Genomic DNA, 19,690 nt, shown 5'->3' on the forward strand with positions numbered 1-19,690 from the left:
CAATCTAGTTTTTATTTTTTTTTTATTTTTTTATTTTTTTTTTATTTATTTATTTTTTTCCAATCTAGTTTTTAAATGAAAGAGGTTAAGTGACACCCCATATTCCCCCTCATTGGGGTTGTAAGCAAATATAAATTTAGTACAGAATGTTTTCTAATATCCATAGCAGGACCTTGAAAATGTGCCTTTTCCCACCTGCGAGCAACGTGGTTTCATAAACACCCAAACGACCACGAGTGGAAGTATTAACTTTATAGGACACGAAACAGTATAACGTAATGTTACCTATTAATTCATAAGCTCCTCAAAAGCTGCTAACTACGATGTGTTGATTATACAATAGACCTAAACAGGCCTGGAATTTAATTTTTGTGCCTTGTTCCTAATCATTTGCTTACATGAGAAAACCAGCCCAAACTTTAGAATTATAAGTCTTATTTGATTTTTTTTTTCCCAATTGAATGAAACTTTAAGTGATTCTTACACATCCAGCTGGTTCTTTTCATAGTCTTTTCCCTCAGGAGGAAACCTTGCTGGTTGTACTGGGTGAGAGGTGAGAGATGGTTTCTGAAGAGCATGCTTTGAGCTCAGGGCTGGGTCTGTGAGAAGTGAGGAGGGGGCCCTGGGTAGGAAGGGGCCAGGCCACCCTCCTGACTTACAGCCTGGGCAGTGGGCAGCAGCGAATAGAGAGCCTCTCAACCTCTGTCATGGGCAAAATGGAGCAGGAAAGGACACACACACACACACACACACACACACACACACACAAGAGAATCTTAAACACAATGTGGGACATCTTCAATTTGAGTTGACTTATCCATCAGAAAGGAGAGGGAATTTGAGAGGTTGGAAAAGGCATTTAACTGAATGCCAGTGAATGTTTTAACACACTGCCATTTCCAAAGGTCCTTGTAGGAATGTCACTCTGGAATTATACTATTACCTTATCACTTCTGGTCTACGGTTACATCCTTCTGGTCTTTGAATATATGTACGAACTACGTTAGGACATTTCTGGGTCTTTAAAGCTGTGGTTACTAGAATTTGCATGGTGATCAGGACAGGGAGGGAGGCATAAATCCTGGGCATCAGGATCATGGGAAGGTCTTTCTAACATGTAAATCAGTCTTCTACGAAAAACCATGGATTTTTAAAATGAACTTCTCTCCGTTATGAGAGATGGAGACTTTTGTAATTTCTCTTCTATCAGAGAGCCTCACGTTAGTTACTTTGTTCTGTTTCACTTGCAGAGTTGCACAGGCCTTTGTTTTGGGACCTCAATGGTCTCTTTTGTGGGTCAAGGTTAGTCTGGAACTTAGAAGATAAGAAGAATACTTACGGTTCCCCCCCACCTTGAATGTTTTCATGAGTGAACACAGGACGCTGTGGCTGAAATGAAATGATTTTCAATGTAATCAGTGTTTAAACTGGTACTAAGTAAAAGATAATTTGGATAATGGCATGGTATTTTCTTGACATTTAATATTTCCTGTTGTAAAAAACCAAGAGGAAGGAAAAAAAAACCAAATAAAGGGTTTCTGCAGGATTAATAATTCAAATATTTTGAAGGGTGCTTTACATTAAACCAAAATAACCAAGGTTCAAATGTTTTGAATATATCTACAGTCTAGTCTGCTCAAGCATTAAGGAAAAGTCAGGGTTTAGTCCCATTGATTTTTCAAAGGCCAGGAATATGGCAAGAACATAGACACCAAACCACTAGAATGGGAAGTCTGGACACCTTCATACAACCTTATTTTTCAGCGTTTTCTCAAACAAGCAGAAAATAAGCCACATGTATTCTAACAGCAAAGTATCCACAGTCATTCTACTTTTCCTTCACAGACAACATTTTCACATACAGTACGGATGAAAATATAGATAGGCAGACATCCCATGCTACATTTGAATTAACACTCTCTGTTCTCCATGTGGAGAAAACACATGCATTTTTAAAAAGAGAAAACAGAGAATTTGAAATAGGATGTAACAAACAATATCCAGGTAACATGTAACATTTTACCTTAGAAGAGAAATATTGGTAGAAATTCCCAGTGCACTGAACTCTCAAAAGAGTTTCTTTTCTTTTTAAACTAAGCATCAAGACCAGTATCTGTAATAGATACTTATAATATTGGAAATGACAAACCTTAGCATCCCATATATCCACATAAATATTGCAATGAATGAAAGTTAACATGTTCGTTGAATATGTAAAGTCAACATCTTTTATACTGGCTACCCAAGTGTTACTATTTCAGGAAAAGAAAAACATTACAATTCATTCACAACACATTTCAAAAGCATCCTCTTCTGAATGATGGCTGTGTGGTGAAATGAGATATAAGAATTTGCATGGCAATTATAAAAGTGACTTCTTGATGACTATTGAATTAGTTAGGAGATCCATGTCCTTGGACATCTGGGCCAATTCCTAGGTCCCAGAATTATGAATGGATTACCGACAGATTTACTGCAAATTGTCCTTAGAAATCCCCTTGGTCCAAGAATGGATGGGGAAATCTGGGGTTCCTTTTAGTCTGAGTCTGTAATTTGCTCTCCTTCTTACATTCTTTATTTGCTACCTTCCCATCTAAGCCATCTATCTAGCATAAGACTAAGTACTTACATTACTAAAACTTGAAGCATTCAATCTATTAATTGGAAGTGTTTACTAACACTATTAGAAATTTCACTCAACAGTCTGAATGTGGAATATATAAGCTTAAGACTCAAGAGTGGATAAAAATTATTGGACACATGCATGACTTCAGAGTACAAGGCTTCTACAAGTCAATATAAAGTTATTAACAATGTTTCTGTCATTAAATTTATAAAGTATACTATTTTAAGAATTATGAAGACTAAGCTGTTTTCCAGCCATGTTAAGCCATTTAATTCAATATAAATATATTGAATAATTCTATAATTATTTTATATAAATAATAAATATATGCAAAATAAACACGTTATCCGTAAGCCTATAATCTATTAAAGTTCTTCAAATTCTCATCAAATCATGTATGTATACTGTTTATGCAGAAATAAGATATGCATATATCAACTGCTATTAATATTTTATAATAATTTTCCAGCTTTCTTTTCTCAGTCTTCTTTTTCATTTTAAATCACTGCAGAATAATGTTCCCTCACTTATGTGTAGATATATTTTTTTGGTTTTCTTAACCATTTCTTTTTTGCTTTTGAAGTGAAGGTTGGTCTAGCCTTTTTTTCATTATCACGAGCAACAGTGCTATAAATATTTTTATACAAAGAGTTATTTCCTGGCTTTGGACCATTCTTTAGAACACATTTCCAGGAGTAAAATTTCTGGCCAAAGATTATACATTCAAACCACATGATATTGAAAGTGCTCGTATTAGTCACTCAAAAAAATATAAAAATGTAATTAAAAAATGGAAAATGCTGTATTTCAAAGCACAGCTGCTTTTGTCTCACAGAAACATCATAGCACCATTTACAGTGCATAGCAAAGTTATAAATAAGAAAATATTTTCTGATGATCAGTTCTTATATTCAGAGAAAAAAATGTTTTGTAAAACTTATTTAGTTGTGCTCTTTCTACATGTTTCAATCATTCTAGTATTTTTAAGTTGTGTAAAAGTTTTACTTTTTCATCATAGCATCCAGTGCTTGGTACAACTGGTTGGTCTAACTTCACTGCTCTCTTATGTTAAAATGTGAACATGACTTTAAAAATCAGAGTGTTCACTGAGATAAAATAATCTACTTTTGAAGTCCATATAGAACCTTTCCTTTGTCATCATCCCAATTCTATTACCTTAATTCCTTTAATTTGACTAGCATCATAAGTTACTGAAGTGGATCATTCCTTTGACAATTATGAATGTTGGGCTGTTGCCAGAAGCCTGTGGCTCCATTAATCCCACAGGTGTCTACGACTCAAGGACTCATGTTCCTGGGTGTGCCAGCCAGCTATGTCCTTGTTTTTACCAATCCTTCACAATATGTCTTTTCTTTTCCTTGATAGCCTTTAAGAGAACCCCCATTCCCACCCCCTTCTCTGACTTACCAGGTCTCTACACTGTTCACACACTCAGGCAAAGATTTACCACAGCCTTTATGAGAACTATTATCATGGTGGCTTTTAGAACTTTCCTAAGGTTACCTTAAAACAGGAATCATCTCCATGTGAATTTGGATAGTTAGGAACCAGTTTTGAGGAAAGTTGACCAGTTATAGTATTTGAATTAATTTATTTAGAGGTACTTGGTCAATAGATGAAAAAGTAGCTATTATAAACAGCTATTTATAAGGGCACATTTGGTGTTGGCATGGACAATGTAATCTGGGATTTGCAACTCAGCTTCATTATCTCTAGAATCAAGGCGTTGGACAAGACAGTGATTAGAATCTTGTCCCCTTACCAAAAAAAAAAAAAAAAAAAAATCTTGTCCCCTTCAGGGAACCCATGGAGGAATCCACATTTCCACGGGTACATCTCTCCTGTTATGTATAGATGCCATCATCAATCTTACCCCTCACTTCTCAGAGAGCTGAGACAGCTGACACTTAATAGTTAATTCTCAAATATCCCAGTCATGGAAAAACAATCATAGTAACAATTCAGCTTCATTTTTCAGATCAGTAAGCCAAAACTCACAGATTATTTCTTAGTATCACAAATAAGTTAAACGAGGAAAGAGAATGATGATTTTGACTGGCACTCTCTGTTACATAGAAGATTACTATGATGGAACAGATGGCCTAAGTTGATTAAAATCAGCACCTTTATTTTGTCCTTTACTCAAGTATTTATGTTCTGTATGGATACTCAAGGAAATCATCTTAGGAGACTATCTTTTGTCTTTCTCCCTCCAGGTGTTACAAGTTAAAAAGGGTATGAATGCTGAGGAAAAGATCTGTACTGTATCTGCACTCTATTGCCACCGAATGGTGAGTAGTGGCACCAACATGCTAAAAGTTTGTTGATGCCTTTGGACAGCTCTCACTAACTTCCTTCAGCCTGGATTCATGTTGAAAGGATATTTTAAAGACCACAGAATGTGGTGGAATAGATATTTATCTGTTTTTCTGATGATGTACTTCCCTTCCTACATTTTAAAGTCTTGAGAAAGGATCATTTTTTAGCCACCTGTATTTTTGGTCTGCGATTATTTCTATTTTAACTCTTATCATCTTTGTGATCAGTACAGGATATACATTTGTGACATTCAGAGAGTCTTACATGTATTAAGAATACAATAAAAATTAGAAAACCTAATGAAGCATCATGTTGTTTTCATGGAATCCTAGATATTTAACTTTTTTCCTTTGGGAAGGTAGCAATCCTCCCCCCGTCCCGTTAAGTGTTGCAATTTTTAAAGGTTATCAAGAGTGGATACAAATGAGACAAGTTTCAACCCACGCTAATATTCAAAGCCAGATCCAACTCACTGCTCCTAAGGGAATTGGTGTGAAATATCCCAGAACCTCTGGTTTTAGTAAAATACATACTTCCCTATCTCAGATGGGGAGATGCAGTCTGTCCAGAACCCATCTATCTGTGCTTCTGCAGAGGCATCTCTGCAGGATTAGCTACATCTAGTATTCAGTAATTCTTAAGTAAAACTGGACTATTACTTTAAACACTAATGAGGAAGGATATTTGAAAGAGTTATAAGCACTTCTAGAGTTCTTCAATTTTTTTTCCAGAAAATGTTAGTTGTAGTATCTGCCAACCAGAATTCGATGAAATTCTCCCTGTAACAATCCCATGTTTATGTAATAGGCTTATTTTTTCCTTCTTAAACTATGATACACAACTTTGCATGAATCTAAAGAATATAGATTATTTATGCTCCACACAAACACATATAATGTATAAGCACATAATGTAAAAACCTGGCAAAGAAAAAAACTTGAGGTGACCCAAACAAAACATGACGTCTCCCTGACCCATGGGAAATTTATGGCTGGGCCATATTAATTGTGGAAAAATCTTCCCTTTTGTTTTGGCTCTGGAAGGCCTTTCTGTGAGGGAGTCTAAGAATCTCTTCAAATCAACATTCCGCTTTCTCTATGGCAACCCAAATCTCTGCCTCAGAAACAAAGGGAGGAGGTCTCGTTATGCCAGCAACAAGAGCACAAAAAATGGCATAAGCACAGAGAGGTAGCAACACTTTTTGAAAGTGGAAAAGGAAATCCTCTTTGCAATCAATTGGGCCCTTAACAATTTGCAAGCCATGGTCATCAGTAGGCCAGGTAAGGTCAAACCAGGGTTTATCAAATAGAAATGGTGAAACGATTGCCTTTTGCAGAGACAGAAATCCCCAAATGCCTTGGCTGCCTTCCTCAGAACTGATAGTACCATTTAGAAACCCTGACATATGAAAGCGCTTTCGATGTTACAGAACCAAGGAGTTACTGGGAAAAGTAATTTTGCCTTTAAATTCAATCAAAGCTTTCCAAAGCCTGGGAGTACCTGGAGTCCAGAGTACTGAAATACCCCAGAATCCCTCGTTTAGGTTTAAAAAGTGTCGTGGAGCAAATGTAGCCCACACCACCAGAGCAACAGGAGGTTGTGCAACTAAGGATGATGGATTCAAGAGAACAATCGACATAAACTGAATGCCACCGAAGCAAACACTACTGCAAGTGTTCGCTATGCGATCAGCACCAGCTTTATTCTTTGCACTAAAAACCGTGATTGGAAAGCAGCGATTTACAGAGAACGTGGCAGGAAGCATGAGATGCACGGAGAAGACAACATATACTACACCCTGATTTGTATTCTGAGAATCTGGTCATGTCTTTCTGGATTTCTGGAAAGTTCGACACAGAGACACAGAAGAGAAACACGTTGCCCACAGACCGCATTGGATTTTTCAGTTGATCTGACTTGGCAGCTCATGATGGATGGTCACTTCATCTCGGGGGTACCTCTGGGCCCACTTTGGGGCAAAGCACAGCAGTGACAGGGAGGGAGGGACAGCCTACTGCGGGTGGGTGGGTGGCCAGGGTGCCTGGCACGAGGGGGCCGTTCTGACCCTACCCTGTGGGAAGCGCTGAGGCCTCGGCCAGACGAGCCGCAGGATCTCCTACACAGCACTGGGCTACGCGGAGGCTTACCCAACACAAATACCTCGCTTTTTAGGTCAGCCTGCAAAAGCCATAGACGTTAGTTAGTTCTGGTCTTCATCCTACAGCCTTCAGGAGGAGCTTTGCCTGATTTGCTTTTCCATGCACACGCAGCATGCCAAACTCTCGAATGCGACAGAGCCGGGCAGGTTCACTGGCCTGCTGATAGGTCTTGGGGGGCTGCTGGCACCGTCCACACCACAGGCCTCAAGTGCTGCTTTCACACCGAACCCAACAGGCAGAGCAGAGAAAGATTTACAGAGAGAAGGGGGACATAAGAAAGATGTTTGAGGGTGATGTCGGTGGCTAAGAGCACATACGAGGATTCCTGTGTCTCTAATAGAATGTTTAACAACAGGGGGTGGGGGGGACAGGACAGCCTCAGATCTGATCTGTTTTCTTTGTGCTTCTTTGAATAGATGCAAAGTAAGACAGAGGGAAATTTCACTGCATACCCACCAAGTTTCATAAGAAGTCTCCATCATTTGGGGCAAATTTTCTAACAAAACACATAAGGAGAAAATATGGCTTTTCTGGGAAAAGTGGTAAAATATAATTGAAAACTGAATATGGTCCTAACTCCACCTTGTGACTGTTTTGGCATTCTTTCAAAGTAAGCTTTTTTTTTTTTTAAAAAAAAAGATCTTATTTATTTATTCATGAGAGAGACAGAGACATAGGCAGAGGGAGAAGGAAGCTCCCCGCAGGGAGCCCGATGTGGGACTCGATCCCCAGACCCAGGATCACACCTTGAGCTGAAGGCAGACGCTCATCCGCTGAGCTACCAAGGCGTCCCCAAAGAAGGATTTTTAATATGACAGTGAATCAACTAACCTTTCTTGGGTGAGTATGCTTTATTTTCTTTCCAGGAGTGGACAAGATCTACTACTTGTCCAAAGTGCTAGGCAAGTATTTGATATGTTTATAAGAACTTCAGCAGGACTAAATGACTTTTCAATAAAAGTGTGTGCTTTTCTTAACTCTCATTGAGGAGTGTTTTCATCGTAATTAGTAATGATTGACCTCAAATCTCCAGTCTCTAGGTCTGAAATGCATTAGGTGTTTTTCTTTAAGGGTATGGCAGAGAATGCTTGATGTTCTCTAATATACATTTTCTTCTTTGTCCTCTGTAGTAGAATCATGAGAGGCACATGGACATTCTGAATAAAGTCTATTTCTCAACCTTGTATCCAGATGTGCTCATGTGGTAAGTCCTGACAGATGGGATCTATGCAGTAGGAAGGGACTGCTGGAGCTGGTACAGCCACTTTGGATGATACAGTGGAAGCCTCTCATTGAGGAAGATGATGTGCTAAAATCAAATGGAACCTTCTGGGCGTCCTGGTGACTATGGAGCCACATACTAGCCCTCAATGCATAAGAGAAATATACTTGTACATTGTTTAAGCTGTAATTATTTTGAGTTTTCTGGCATGGCAGCTGCCCCAATCTCAACTAATATAGGTGTTCTAGGGAAATTAAGGATCATAGAAAAAAACATTCAGCTATTGGAATGATGTGGATAAATAGCTGGAAAGATCCTTTGAGCATATTAGGAAAAATCAGTGCTTAATTCCATGTTGGAAACTGTGCTCATGGGGATTACTTTCTGATGGGATGGTTTTAGAGGAGGAGACTTCCTTTTGGGCCCAGAATAACTGAGTTTCTTGGAAGAAACCCAAAGAAGAGTCTCTCTCTTCACAAAGAGCTTATATTGCAATTTGAGTCCACACGCTATCAGACTCTTAGGTGGAAGTTAAGCTTATTAGAAGAGTTGAGAACTTGGATAATTTTTAGTATGAAAAACCACTATTTTTAAAAAAAAGATGCTCAAAAGACTAGAGAAAACATTGGATTCTGATTTATATATCGCTCATAATTTATACGTACATTCAGCCTTCTGTCATCTATAAGGTGTTGGTGAATTTTACCTTTACGGAAGATTTTGGATGGTTTGTGAGAGGCTTACATTGTGTCAGAAAACACCTTATAATAATAAAAGTGCATTAAATTAGCCTGGGTTAGACAATGGTTGATGGGAGTTGATAAAAGTATTGTTATGATTTCATGCACATTATACTATACCTACCAAAACCTTAAAAGTTTATTTTGTCTTTGCTTTCAGGGCAGGGTTACTTTCTTTGTAATGAGCATAACTTGTAATATTCTTGAAATGGAAGAAATAGGAAGCCTTCTTAGAGGAATTGAGCAAGCACAGTTTATCAGTGTCAGATGTAGGGTTAAACTATGATAATGGTACTTTGCCACTCATTCAATTTGCATTTATATTGACAAGCACAGGTAACTTCAGTCAACTTATATTCTTCCTATGAATAGAAAAACAGATTTATGGGGCACCTGGAGGGCTCAGTCAGTTAAGTGTCTGCCTTTGGCTCAGGTCGTGATCCTAGGGTCCCGGGATCGAGCCCTGAGTCAGGCTCCCTGCTTATCTGGGAGTCAGCTTCTCTCTCTTTCTTTGCTGCTGCCCCCTGCTCATGCTCTCTCTCTCTCAAATAAATAAAATCTTAAAAAAAAAAAAGAAGAAAGAAAAATAGACTTATAAGTCTTACAAAAATCTCAGTGGGGAATTAAAAATTATCATTTGCTCTTGAGTAAGATAAAATAGAGGAAAGCTTCATTTTTTCTGGAGTTAGTTACCTGATGTAGTTACGAAAGTATTCTTTGAAAACATTGTCATTGTGCATACTCTCCATCCTCGCACATGATTGTGCAAACAACTAAAACTTAATGTGTGTATGAGATGAGCTTGATTCTTGAAGAAGAACAAACCTGTGTAAATCCTGGTTTTGTCCTTGACACTACAATGGTGAGATCTTCATCTCTCTAAATTAGAGAAATCCGATTCTAAAGTTACTTTGTCATTTATTGACTAAGCTTAAGGGCTAAAGAACAAGTGGGAAACGGCAAGAAATAAATGCTTTGGCCTTAAAAAGAAAACTTCAGGGGATCCCTGGGTGGCGCAGCGGTTTGGCGCCTGCCTTTGGCCCAGGGTGCGATCCTGGAGACCCGGGATCGAATCCCACATCAGGCTCCCGGTGCATGGAGCCTGCTTCTCCCTCTGCCTGTGTCTCTGCCTCTCTCTCTCTCTCTGTGACTATCATAAATAAATTAAAAAAAAAAAAACTTCAGAAAGAGTGGGGAAAAGGCAAAGTCTGAGTCTTAGATATTACCTAAAATATCATTATTCTTGTTTTTAAAATTTCCTAATTATTTCATGCCGGCCAAAACAAAACCTCAAAGGGCAAAGAGTAACTAGTCTTTAAAATATTCCATTTTTTCAAAAATTCCTTTCATAGGTTAGATGAATTCACATTACCGGACTATTTCAGTGGAGGGAGTCAGTGATGGGGGTTTGGCATACTGTGCAGACAGCATTTCTCAGGCGTTGGGGGTTGGTGGTTCCTAGTACAGAAACTGAACTCTACCAGAACCTTCGTGTTTTCACTCCGCTGCAGGGGGTCCCATTTTACAAAGTTCCAGAGACTGAATGTGAGGATGGGTTATTATTTAAAGTCTATCACGTTTTGTCTCAAGGAAGAGGTTTCAGGATCATTCTGATTGCAGAAGCAAAACTTTTCTGTGATGGACTGATTGTGTGCTGTGGTTGCCATTAAACCTCTTTCCAGGGCCAGCCACTAATTTTGTTGGAGGTCTTTTTTCCTGGTTTCCTTATGGGGAGTTAGAAACCAGCACGGCTCCCAGCCTACAAGACTCAAGAGTTGGGTGCTTGGTGACCTGTTATCAAAAGAAAGCTTCATTCCTGCAATCCTCATTATTTTACTGCCAGTTTTATAAACCAGGAAACTGCAGTTTTATAGAAGAATAAAGTTCAAGACTGTGCTAAGGATCATCCTGTCCTCAGGCTGGGCTGAACTTGTTAATGGGCAGGACACACGGGAGGCCGTGACCCCACTGAGAAGGTACAGAGGCTGACCGGCACAAAAACCCATGCCTTTGAATGGGATAGGTCTCAAAAAAAAAAAAAAAAAAAAAAAAAAAAAAAAAAAAAGATCCAGTGATCACTTTTTATTTTTATATATAAATTTTAGTTCGTTTTATTCCTCAAGCTGGGTCTAGCTGCTGCGCAAGGATATCTCTTAAATTTTTGGACAGAGGCCATGCCAATGATGTTAAAAAAGAGTTAGCGAGCAATATTTCCGTAACTTTTTAGAACTTGTAAGATGGCACAAATCTAAATATACCTAGTTAACAAAATTCATGTAAAGACATGCAATAAACCACACTCAGGATGCAGTTACCTTTAGTTTTGGTGAATTTCTCTCCTGTTGGTAAGGGGACTTAGGGAGGAGGGGAGGCGAGTAGGGCTGGGGAGTCTGAGAAAGGGTCGAGGCCAGGTCAGAGATAGAGGCCGAGGGAGAATGAAAAGGAAGGGAAGGAAGGAGAGAGCTGGGAAAAGGTGTAGACGGTCCATCTCCCGGAGAAGGTGAAGGTGGCTTAAAGATTGAGGAAAGACAAGATGTGATTACGGCTTGTGCCCAGAAAGAGGCCATTTGGTCTTTAGAGAGTATCCCCCAACCTCAAATACTATTGAAGTTACCAAATGCCTTGGCAAGTGACATCTATGACAAATTTTCGCTTGAAAAACACCAACTTTTTTTTTGAATTGGTTTGGAATTCCCAGTGAGTGTGATCATTTTTCTGATGTGGGTGGCTGGAAACAAGAGCCCCCACATTCTACAACTTTATAATATATTTATATATATTATGTATATATTATATATACACATGAAAGGAAAAACGATCTAAAACCCCGGGATGACTCTTTGTAACTTGCTTGTAAAGTAGATCACAAATTCGGAGAGTTGGTTGCAAAGCTAGGGGGGTGGGGGTGATGGTGTGTGCGGGTGTGTGCCTGTGGTTGCGCGGTGGGAACCGTGGTGAAGCTCCCCTACCCTGCCTGGCCCGGGAGCTGCCTGCAACAGGCTCCTCGGAACCAAGTCCCATATCTACTCGCATCTTGCAATTGATGCCGTTGAAGGGAAAATGAGTTGTTTAAATAAATTACTGACTCAGAAACATGGTTGGCTTTCTGTAATGAATGGTCTCTTGTATTCAGTAGTGTGTTTATTTTATACAGGTGCACATGTGGCTGGGTTCTTTGTTCAGGTGACCTTTTCTCTCCTGGTTGAGGAACTAGCCAAGCTGTGGGGTTTTGTGGGTGTCCAGGGGCCTCATGAGCACTGATTACTTAAACCCCAGAACACCCCATAGTATAGGCTGCATGCCTCTATATTTGTTACTGGAAGGATCTTAATAGAAAACTAGGGGATTTTGAAAATTATTTTCCTTTTCTAAGATTTTTAAATAGAGGACCCACGGGGGAAAGTGACTTCCATAGCAACATGATATAAAACATTCTTTTTGTTTCATAATTTTAGTATTTGCCAGTAATCATATTTTCTTTTTAATTTACAGGTGACATGTTTGAGAGAAGAAGTTCTGTTTTTGTTGTTGTTGTAGTTTTAAGGACTTTATTTATTTGACAGAGAGAGAGAGAGAGAGAGCAAGGGAGCACAAGGAGGGGGAGATACAGAGGGAGAGGGAGAAGCAGGCTCCCCCCTGAGCAGGGAGCCAGAGGTGGGGCTCCATTCCAGGACCCTGAGATCATGACCTGAGCAGATGCTTAACCGACTGAGCCACCCAGGTTCCCCCTTGTTTTTGTTTTAAGAGAAAAATTTAGGGGTGCCTGTGTGGCTCAGTCAATTAAGTGTCTGCCTTGGGCTCAGGTCATGATCCCAGGGTCCTGGGATGGAGCCCCACATTGGGCTCCCTGCTGAGTGGGGAGCTGGTTTCTCCCTCTCCTCTCTGCTTGTGCTCTCTTAGCTATCTCTGTTGCTATTTCTCTCAAATAAATAAGTAAAATCTTAAAAAAAAAAAACTTTATAGGCTAAAGATGTAGGGATCTCCGCTCTTTACTAATTAAAATCATCGCATATGATTCTTTGTTTGTAAGACGAAAATGCATTAGTAGTCTTAAATAGCCACCAAGTAGCCACCAACTTGAAGAAGTTATTTCTTCAGAGTTAAAAGGGCACAGGAGCACTTTTTTTTGCTTCCTCCCTCTTTCTTTCTCTCTCTCCTTTTTTGCAAACTGCATTTGGAATTGGACTCATCTCTCTGTGTATCAACTTCCTCGTCTCTAAAGCAGGGCTAATAATATAACACACCTTGCTGAGTTACGCAAAGTAAAGACAAAGAGGTCTTTGAATAGCGTTTGATACTCAGCAAGAACTTAACTATGTAGCTACCCGTATTAATAACAAAAAATCAGGAAGACTACACATTGCAGACTTTAAATATGAATGTATAGTCATAAAGAGGTAATGGAATTATATATCTACATTGTCTTACTAAAACTTGGTGTGTTTCCATCTAGTCCTCCATCCCCCAACTTATGAGTGCTTGTGTTTCTTAAGAGGAAGCCTTCTAGGGCAAATGCCCAAATAGATGTTTATTAATGTGATTAACTGTACTCTCTAAATATAGAAAGACTGGTTAGTTCTTCAGTACTTAGGCAAGATTAAAATACCTCATAATGGGTTTTCACTGCCTTGCTGTCTTCCTTGGGGGTCCTAGGATCTGTGGGGGTGGCTACTGGGGATTTTATGGGTTTCCTCTCCTCTTCGTCCTCCTCAATGTGCAGACTTGGGGTTGCTTCTGTGCCATCGCAGGCAGGCCAGAGAGCATCTGGGTCTTGAGATTCTGGCCCTCTCCGGATGCCTGACATCACCCCCTCGCAGATGTCCTCTTCCTCTCCAATGACAGGGAGACTTTTGGGCCAGGGGCCCATATGAGTGTGTGCAGAGGCCACACACTTATCACCTGGGAGATGGGGTAAATTTTCAGGGTCTCCAAAGCCCTTTCTCATTTTTGTCAAATCCGCAAACTTGTTTCGAGCTGTCTTTTGTGGATCCTGAGATGCTATTGCCTCCGATGGCAGGACTGTAGCTGGGGTCACCCCAGAGCAGGGGAAAGGAGGCAGAGAGGATGCTGATTTGGCCGGCACAGCAGCTGGGGGCAATGGGAGGAGCCCTGAGGGCTCCTCCTTAATCTCAAGGATGGTGTCCTCTAGGATATCTGGTTTGGCTTGGTCATCTGGTAAGGGTAAAGCACCAAGCTTCTCTAATTCATCCAAGAAGTTGTCCAGAAAAAGAAGTGGTGTGGGGGTCAAAGGATTTGCCGGTGGACACTTGGCTGTCAGGGATAGCCACCCCCGGGCTGTTTTATCTGAGCCAGGTGAAGCTTTGTGCATGAGAGGGGGGGCTGGTTCACTGAAAGCCAACTTAGAAATGAGCAGGGATTATGAAGTTAAAAAACAAATCAAGAAAACAACAATAATAATAATAATACAGCAAAACACAGAGACAGAGAAATGCAGGCAAGGTATGGTAATACATATAAAAATATTTTATGCTGTGGTCTTGATTTGAAGATATTTTGCGGAATTTAAATAAAATCATTAGCATATTCACTGGAAGACTCTCTGAACAATGAAACTCCTTGTACTCGGAAGGGGTACCAGATGTCAAACAAGACAAGCTGTCATAGAGACTGTAAGTTCGTATAGTGAAAATAGAAGTGATTTTATTGAACAGATTAAGTCTTTTAAACTAGGCTTCAGATACTGACTTAGGATACATGACTCTGAAATAATGTGACTGTAAAATGAAAAACAATAATGAAACCTTTTCTCATTCCCTGAATTTGTTTAGTGCTCTTTCTTCCCATAACAGTGCCAAATCTTTTGAATTTCCATAATTTTCTCACTTATGTTTGCAAGGTAATTATAATCTATGGCATAAAATATTTTTACGTCATTATATATTGACACATTTCCAAAAGAATAAATTCCAAAAATTATTTCAAGAACAGAAACTCATGATCAGAACAAAACTAAACTTATGTTAATTTCTACTTCAAAGTTTAAAAAATCCAAAGTAAAAGTTTGCATAGAAAGGGAACATTTGACTTTAATGGGAGTAAACTTTTACTAGTACTCCCATTCTTTTGTGTAAACCCATAGAGTATAATTTTTGAAACTTGATCTCCTGAAGTAAAATATACTTCTGTGTATCTTAATAGTATCTCTCTATTTTGGATATATTGAATAGAACAGAATTTTAATAGAAATTCCTTAAAAGTAGTTCTAGATGTGCTGCCTAGGAACATTCTAAGACATTTATCTATTGTTGCCCAAATAGAAAAAATGCTACATACTATGCACATGAAGGCCTTGAGAGTCTGGGGGGTGGCATTTTACTTTCATTCTCTCCAGGTAGATGATTTGGGTTTGAAAAAAACAAAATCTAAAAGGAAGATTTTGGAGATGTACTTTCTAGTTGGTTGTTTAGGATGAGACTTCACTCATGCACTTAGCACTCTTGGTCCTAGGGCCACTTAACTTTTGACTTCTGTGTCCTATAATAGGAATGGGTCATTAATAGAATTTATTTAGCTATTTTTTTTAAAAAAGGAGATATGATGTCCTGTTACCATGGGGTGGGATAAAGAGGCAGAGTCACAAGCTCATGTGAACATTCTAATGGAAGATTCTGGACTAATGGAGCCCAGCACCTGATATAAAGTGATACTATATGTGTGGTCTTTTATTAGATAGATAGCCACTCCTAGCAAGTCCTGTCTATGTTCAATTTTTAAGAAGACAAAAATTACCTAAGTCTCCTTTGATAGACTAGAGGAATTCTTACTGACCAGTGTTCTAGTTTATGCTCTTTGTTACGTAACACCGTAATAGATTTTGAAAATCTGTGCAATATGTAATAATTCAAGATTATTTCTTTTCATTTTTGCTTTATCTCATGGCCAGGAATATTATATGGATGAAGGAAGAAAGAGCTTTAAATCCCACTGTTGTCATGACTACCACCATCATTTTTACTACCTGCTCCTATTACCACCCTGGTCACCAGTATGCATGTTAACAGTTCAAAGTGCTTAGCTTTGCAATAGACTACTAACAGTCAAATTAAGTATCTGAGTTCCCTGTATAACACAAACATACCCACAATACAAAAATCATATAATTACCATTTCTCCCTAAAGCATTGGAGTTGGACTCGACTACACCAAAAGCAGAAATATCAGAAATAGTATCCACTTACATTTGAGTCTCCCATAAAATAAAGACAGGATGTTGAGAAATGTGATTTGAGAGTGTCAAAGAGTGATTTGTGAGTCTATGAGTTCCTTCCTCTATTTGCAAATATCAGTTAGAAAATAGGATATATAGCATTTAGTGTATTTTTGGATGTCATGATTTGGAAGTATTTTGTAGTTCTTTTTCTGGAAATGATTCAGTTCAACCCTACTGAGAAGTTTCCTTCATTAAGCCAGTGATATCATAGCCAGATGGGAAAAAACTGTCAAGCATTTTCTTTCAAATTATAGACATGAGCTTTTGAAGATATTTTTTCCCAGCATACTATAAAACATTAATTAGTTATTAGTGAAATTTCTCTATTTATAAAATGTAAAATCTGGTGTTCTAAGAAAAAACTTAGGAAACTGAAAATACATTTAAATTGTATTCACAATCAAGATTAAAATGCTGTGATCTAAAATATTACACTGTCAGTATTGATTAGGACATTATGGAAGAATTTCTTAAGTGTTAAATAAAGCTTTGTAGATACATGCTTATAAAATTTTATTTGAAGGCACGGTCATTTTGAAATTTAGCTGGTAGTTCTTTTGAGATAACTGAATGGTAAATAAGACAAATATATGGATGAAGAGTCTGATCTTTTTATCAGCAGGAACTACTGAAGGAAGAACATTGATCTCTAAAACTAAGCTCTGGTAGTGAAGTAAGCATACTAAAGAAGCTTCTGGAAGCCTTTATAATCAATCAGACAAAATCAGATAGTACCAAACTATTCCATTATCCAATGATAAAGGATTGAGAGCAGTTACCCTATAACTGAAACCCAGTCTTCAAAGAGGAGTAGGATAAATAAAATGCCCTTTTAAAAGAAAATGCTTCTTTTACTCATTTTACTCAATGCTTCATTTTACATATGTTAAAATCCTTCTAGACTCATTTTCAAAGGGTGTTTGGGTCACTGGGGATGCCATCTTGCAGTGGGACATGAAATGACTTCACATTTTGATAATGTCTGATATACTGTTGTTATTTTGTTAGCTTTTCTAAATGGTTTATTTTTTTTCAAGTCCCAGCCTTGGTCTCAATCAAAACATTTGACATATTTTGCAAAACAACATGTTTAAAATGTTGGGAAGTGAAATAATTCCTTGGTAATTTTAAGTTTTACACTTGAAAGTTAATGAGAAACAGAAAGAAATCTCTAAATGCCATCCATGAAAAGAACACGATATATTATAATTAAATAGAAAATTAAGAAAAACTTCACACTCTGAGTAAAGAAAGTAGGAGAATAGTCTTTTCTAATTAACCAATTCAGGAAGTAAAGGCTCTTTTAAACTACATATTGAGAAAGGTAATTATCTTTCTAGCTACTAGCTCAAGTGAGACATGATCTGGCACAAAATCACCCTAAACCTAATAAAATAAACTTGAGGACTCCTAATCACCACCTAGTGACATTTTCATGCAAACTAATAAACAAACTGACTTATGGACCTTAATTAAAAATTTTTACTCTCTCTCTATATTAAGAAACCCCAAGACTTTTATAGAATTTTGTCAAGTTAATTACCATGTATTGATGAAATAAACCATTTTGGGATCTATCTATTCACATAGACTTTTATATAGTACATATATATATATATACATATATATATATACACATACACATACCTATGTATATGTATGTGTGTATATATATACACCTATATATAATTCATGTAAAATATGCATAGATAAATATGAAATCGAGATTTGAAAAAAAATTAAGCTTCAGGAAAAATTTTTCACAAAGCAGATATATATGTGTATATGCAGATACATATCCTATGGGATTTTATGATACTAATGTTTTCTCCTTCCATATTTTAATTTGAAAATAAAATTATCAAAAAAAATGAAAATAAAATTATCAAAATTAGGCATTAAACCTTTTGCTAGCACCCCTCAGAAAAAATAAATTATATTGACTTGACATGGCACGCACACTTAGAAACGTAACATATACATTTTGTGCTTTGCAATAGATAGGATGGTCCAGTCTAACACCTAATGTCACATATTGATGATCTTCCTCCAAGCTCCCAAATATTATACTAATATGCTAGAATGTCTTCTTACCTTATTTGAACTTAAGCTGTGGATTCTATCACTAGAATAGCTGTGGGGTATTGGTGGGTCAGGGTAATTCTCAGCACCTTTGGTTGTATTCTTCTTGATGACTTCTACGTAGGAAACAGGGAAGATGCCTTGTCTGCTCGTTCCTGGAATTTTACCTTCATACCAGTTTTGATCAACTCTTTTAAGAAGAATAACTCTATCTCCCTGTAGTGAATATTAGGAAAATGCGTTATAAATAGAGACGTGATAACAACAGCAACAAAAAGTGTAATTGTCAATGTTTTCTAATAAATGATGGTTTTCCATCTGGGAAAGTGTGATACCTCCAGTTGTTATTGTTGTTGTTTGTTTTGGTTTGTTTCTTTTTGCCAGGAGAATACAAATAAAGTCTCTGAGCTCACACCCAAACTACAGGCTATCAACATCTACGCAATGTAATCATTCATTCATGCCATTAGATTCTTCCCTAAGGATGTGTGGTTCATGTGGATGGGCTTACCCATGTTCACACGGGTACCGTATCAAATGACTTGCACAAATTACTTTCAAAAAGCAGGATAGTTTAACAGGGAAAATCTCCATCAGCTTCAGAAAAGTGCAACTCAGTTCGCTGTGCTAGTGTGTCTCAGATGGGTTGCAGAAGTCAGTCTCTGGAAAGGATGAAGTTGAATGGCACGCTGGTTTTCTTCCTTGATCTCCATATAGTAAGCAGTCAAAGAGTAAGGCTAGCAGGCTGGGGCAAAGATGGTACCCTCGCTCACCCCTAGCTGTGGCCAGGGCTGAGCTCCACGTGGTCTGCATCAAGCTCGTGGAGCACCACTATCCATTCTAATGGCTGGTGGCCACACCACAGTGGTCATTAAACATCTTTATAGAACCCCTGGCTTTAGTGGTCATAGAACTTCCTATGATCACCATTCTAGCGGCAGCAATCGTGTCAATGCCACAAAACCCAGCTTATGTTTCAACTCAAAACCACTTGCCAGAAATACAGAGGCCAAATGTGGTTACACCACAGAAGCTCTGCAGCTGCATCCAGCAGGTGATACGGAAGTTTGGGCCACTGATTGGGCATGAGAGGTGGCACACAGTCAACACTTCAGCACAGGAGGGAGGCTTTCTTTCAGTGGCCATCAAGGTGCAAGCTTTCCTTTGGCCAAAATGCAGAGTGGTTTACAGAGCCCACTCCACACCGCCACTGCCACCGTGCAGAACACACGGGAGAAAAGTAAATCTCCCTAATCTTAAAATTGCACTGATTTTTTGGTAACACATCAC

General features: G+C 38.4%; 1 protein-coding gene and 1 long non-coding RNA gene across 45 annotated transcripts in view; one reads left to right on the plus strand and one right to left on the minus strand.

The window, feature by feature from the left end:
- Positions 1–19,690, plus strand: part of LOC121489143 — a 56,253-nt gene that overhangs the window by 25,375 nt on the left and 11,188 nt on the right. For both annotated transcript variants that reach the window (XR_005987282.1, XR_005987283.1), the window contains exons 2-3: positions 4,864–4,938; positions 8,256–8,329. This is a non-coding gene — a long non-coding RNA (uncharacterized LOC121489143). The remainder of the gene's footprint in view (positions 1–4,863; positions 4,939–8,255; positions 8,330–19,690) is intronic.
- Positions 1–19,690, minus strand: part of SORBS2 (sorbin and SH3 domain containing 2) — a 215,651-nt gene that overhangs the window by 6,830 nt on the left and 189,131 nt on the right. For 33 of the 43 annotated variants that reach the window (XM_041751708.1, XM_041751706.1, XM_041751704.1 and 30 more), the window contains 5 exons: positions 18,413–18,616; positions 13,694–14,446; positions 11,403–11,597; positions 7,037–7,144; positions 1,340–1,389 (listed from right to left, as the gene is read on the minus strand). In XM_041751708.1, the coding sequence (XP_041607642.1) occupies positions 1,340–1,389; positions 7,037–7,144; positions 11,403–11,597; positions 13,694–14,446; positions 18,413–18,616 (1,310 nt within the window). The remainder of the gene's footprint in view (positions 1–1,339; positions 1,390–7,036; positions 7,145–11,402; positions 11,598–13,693; positions 14,447–18,412; positions 18,617–19,690) is intronic. The other 10 variants (XM_041751738.1, XM_041751744.1, XM_041751745.1 and 7 more) reach the window with 1 other exon arrangement.

The sequence above is a fragment of the Vulpes lagopus genome, chromosome 4 (genome assembly GCF_018345385.1).
Source record: "Vulpes lagopus strain Blue_001 chromosome 4, ASM1834538v1, whole genome shotgun sequence".
Lineage (NCBI taxonomy): Eukaryota > Metazoa > Chordata > Mammalia > Carnivora > Canidae > Vulpes > Vulpes lagopus.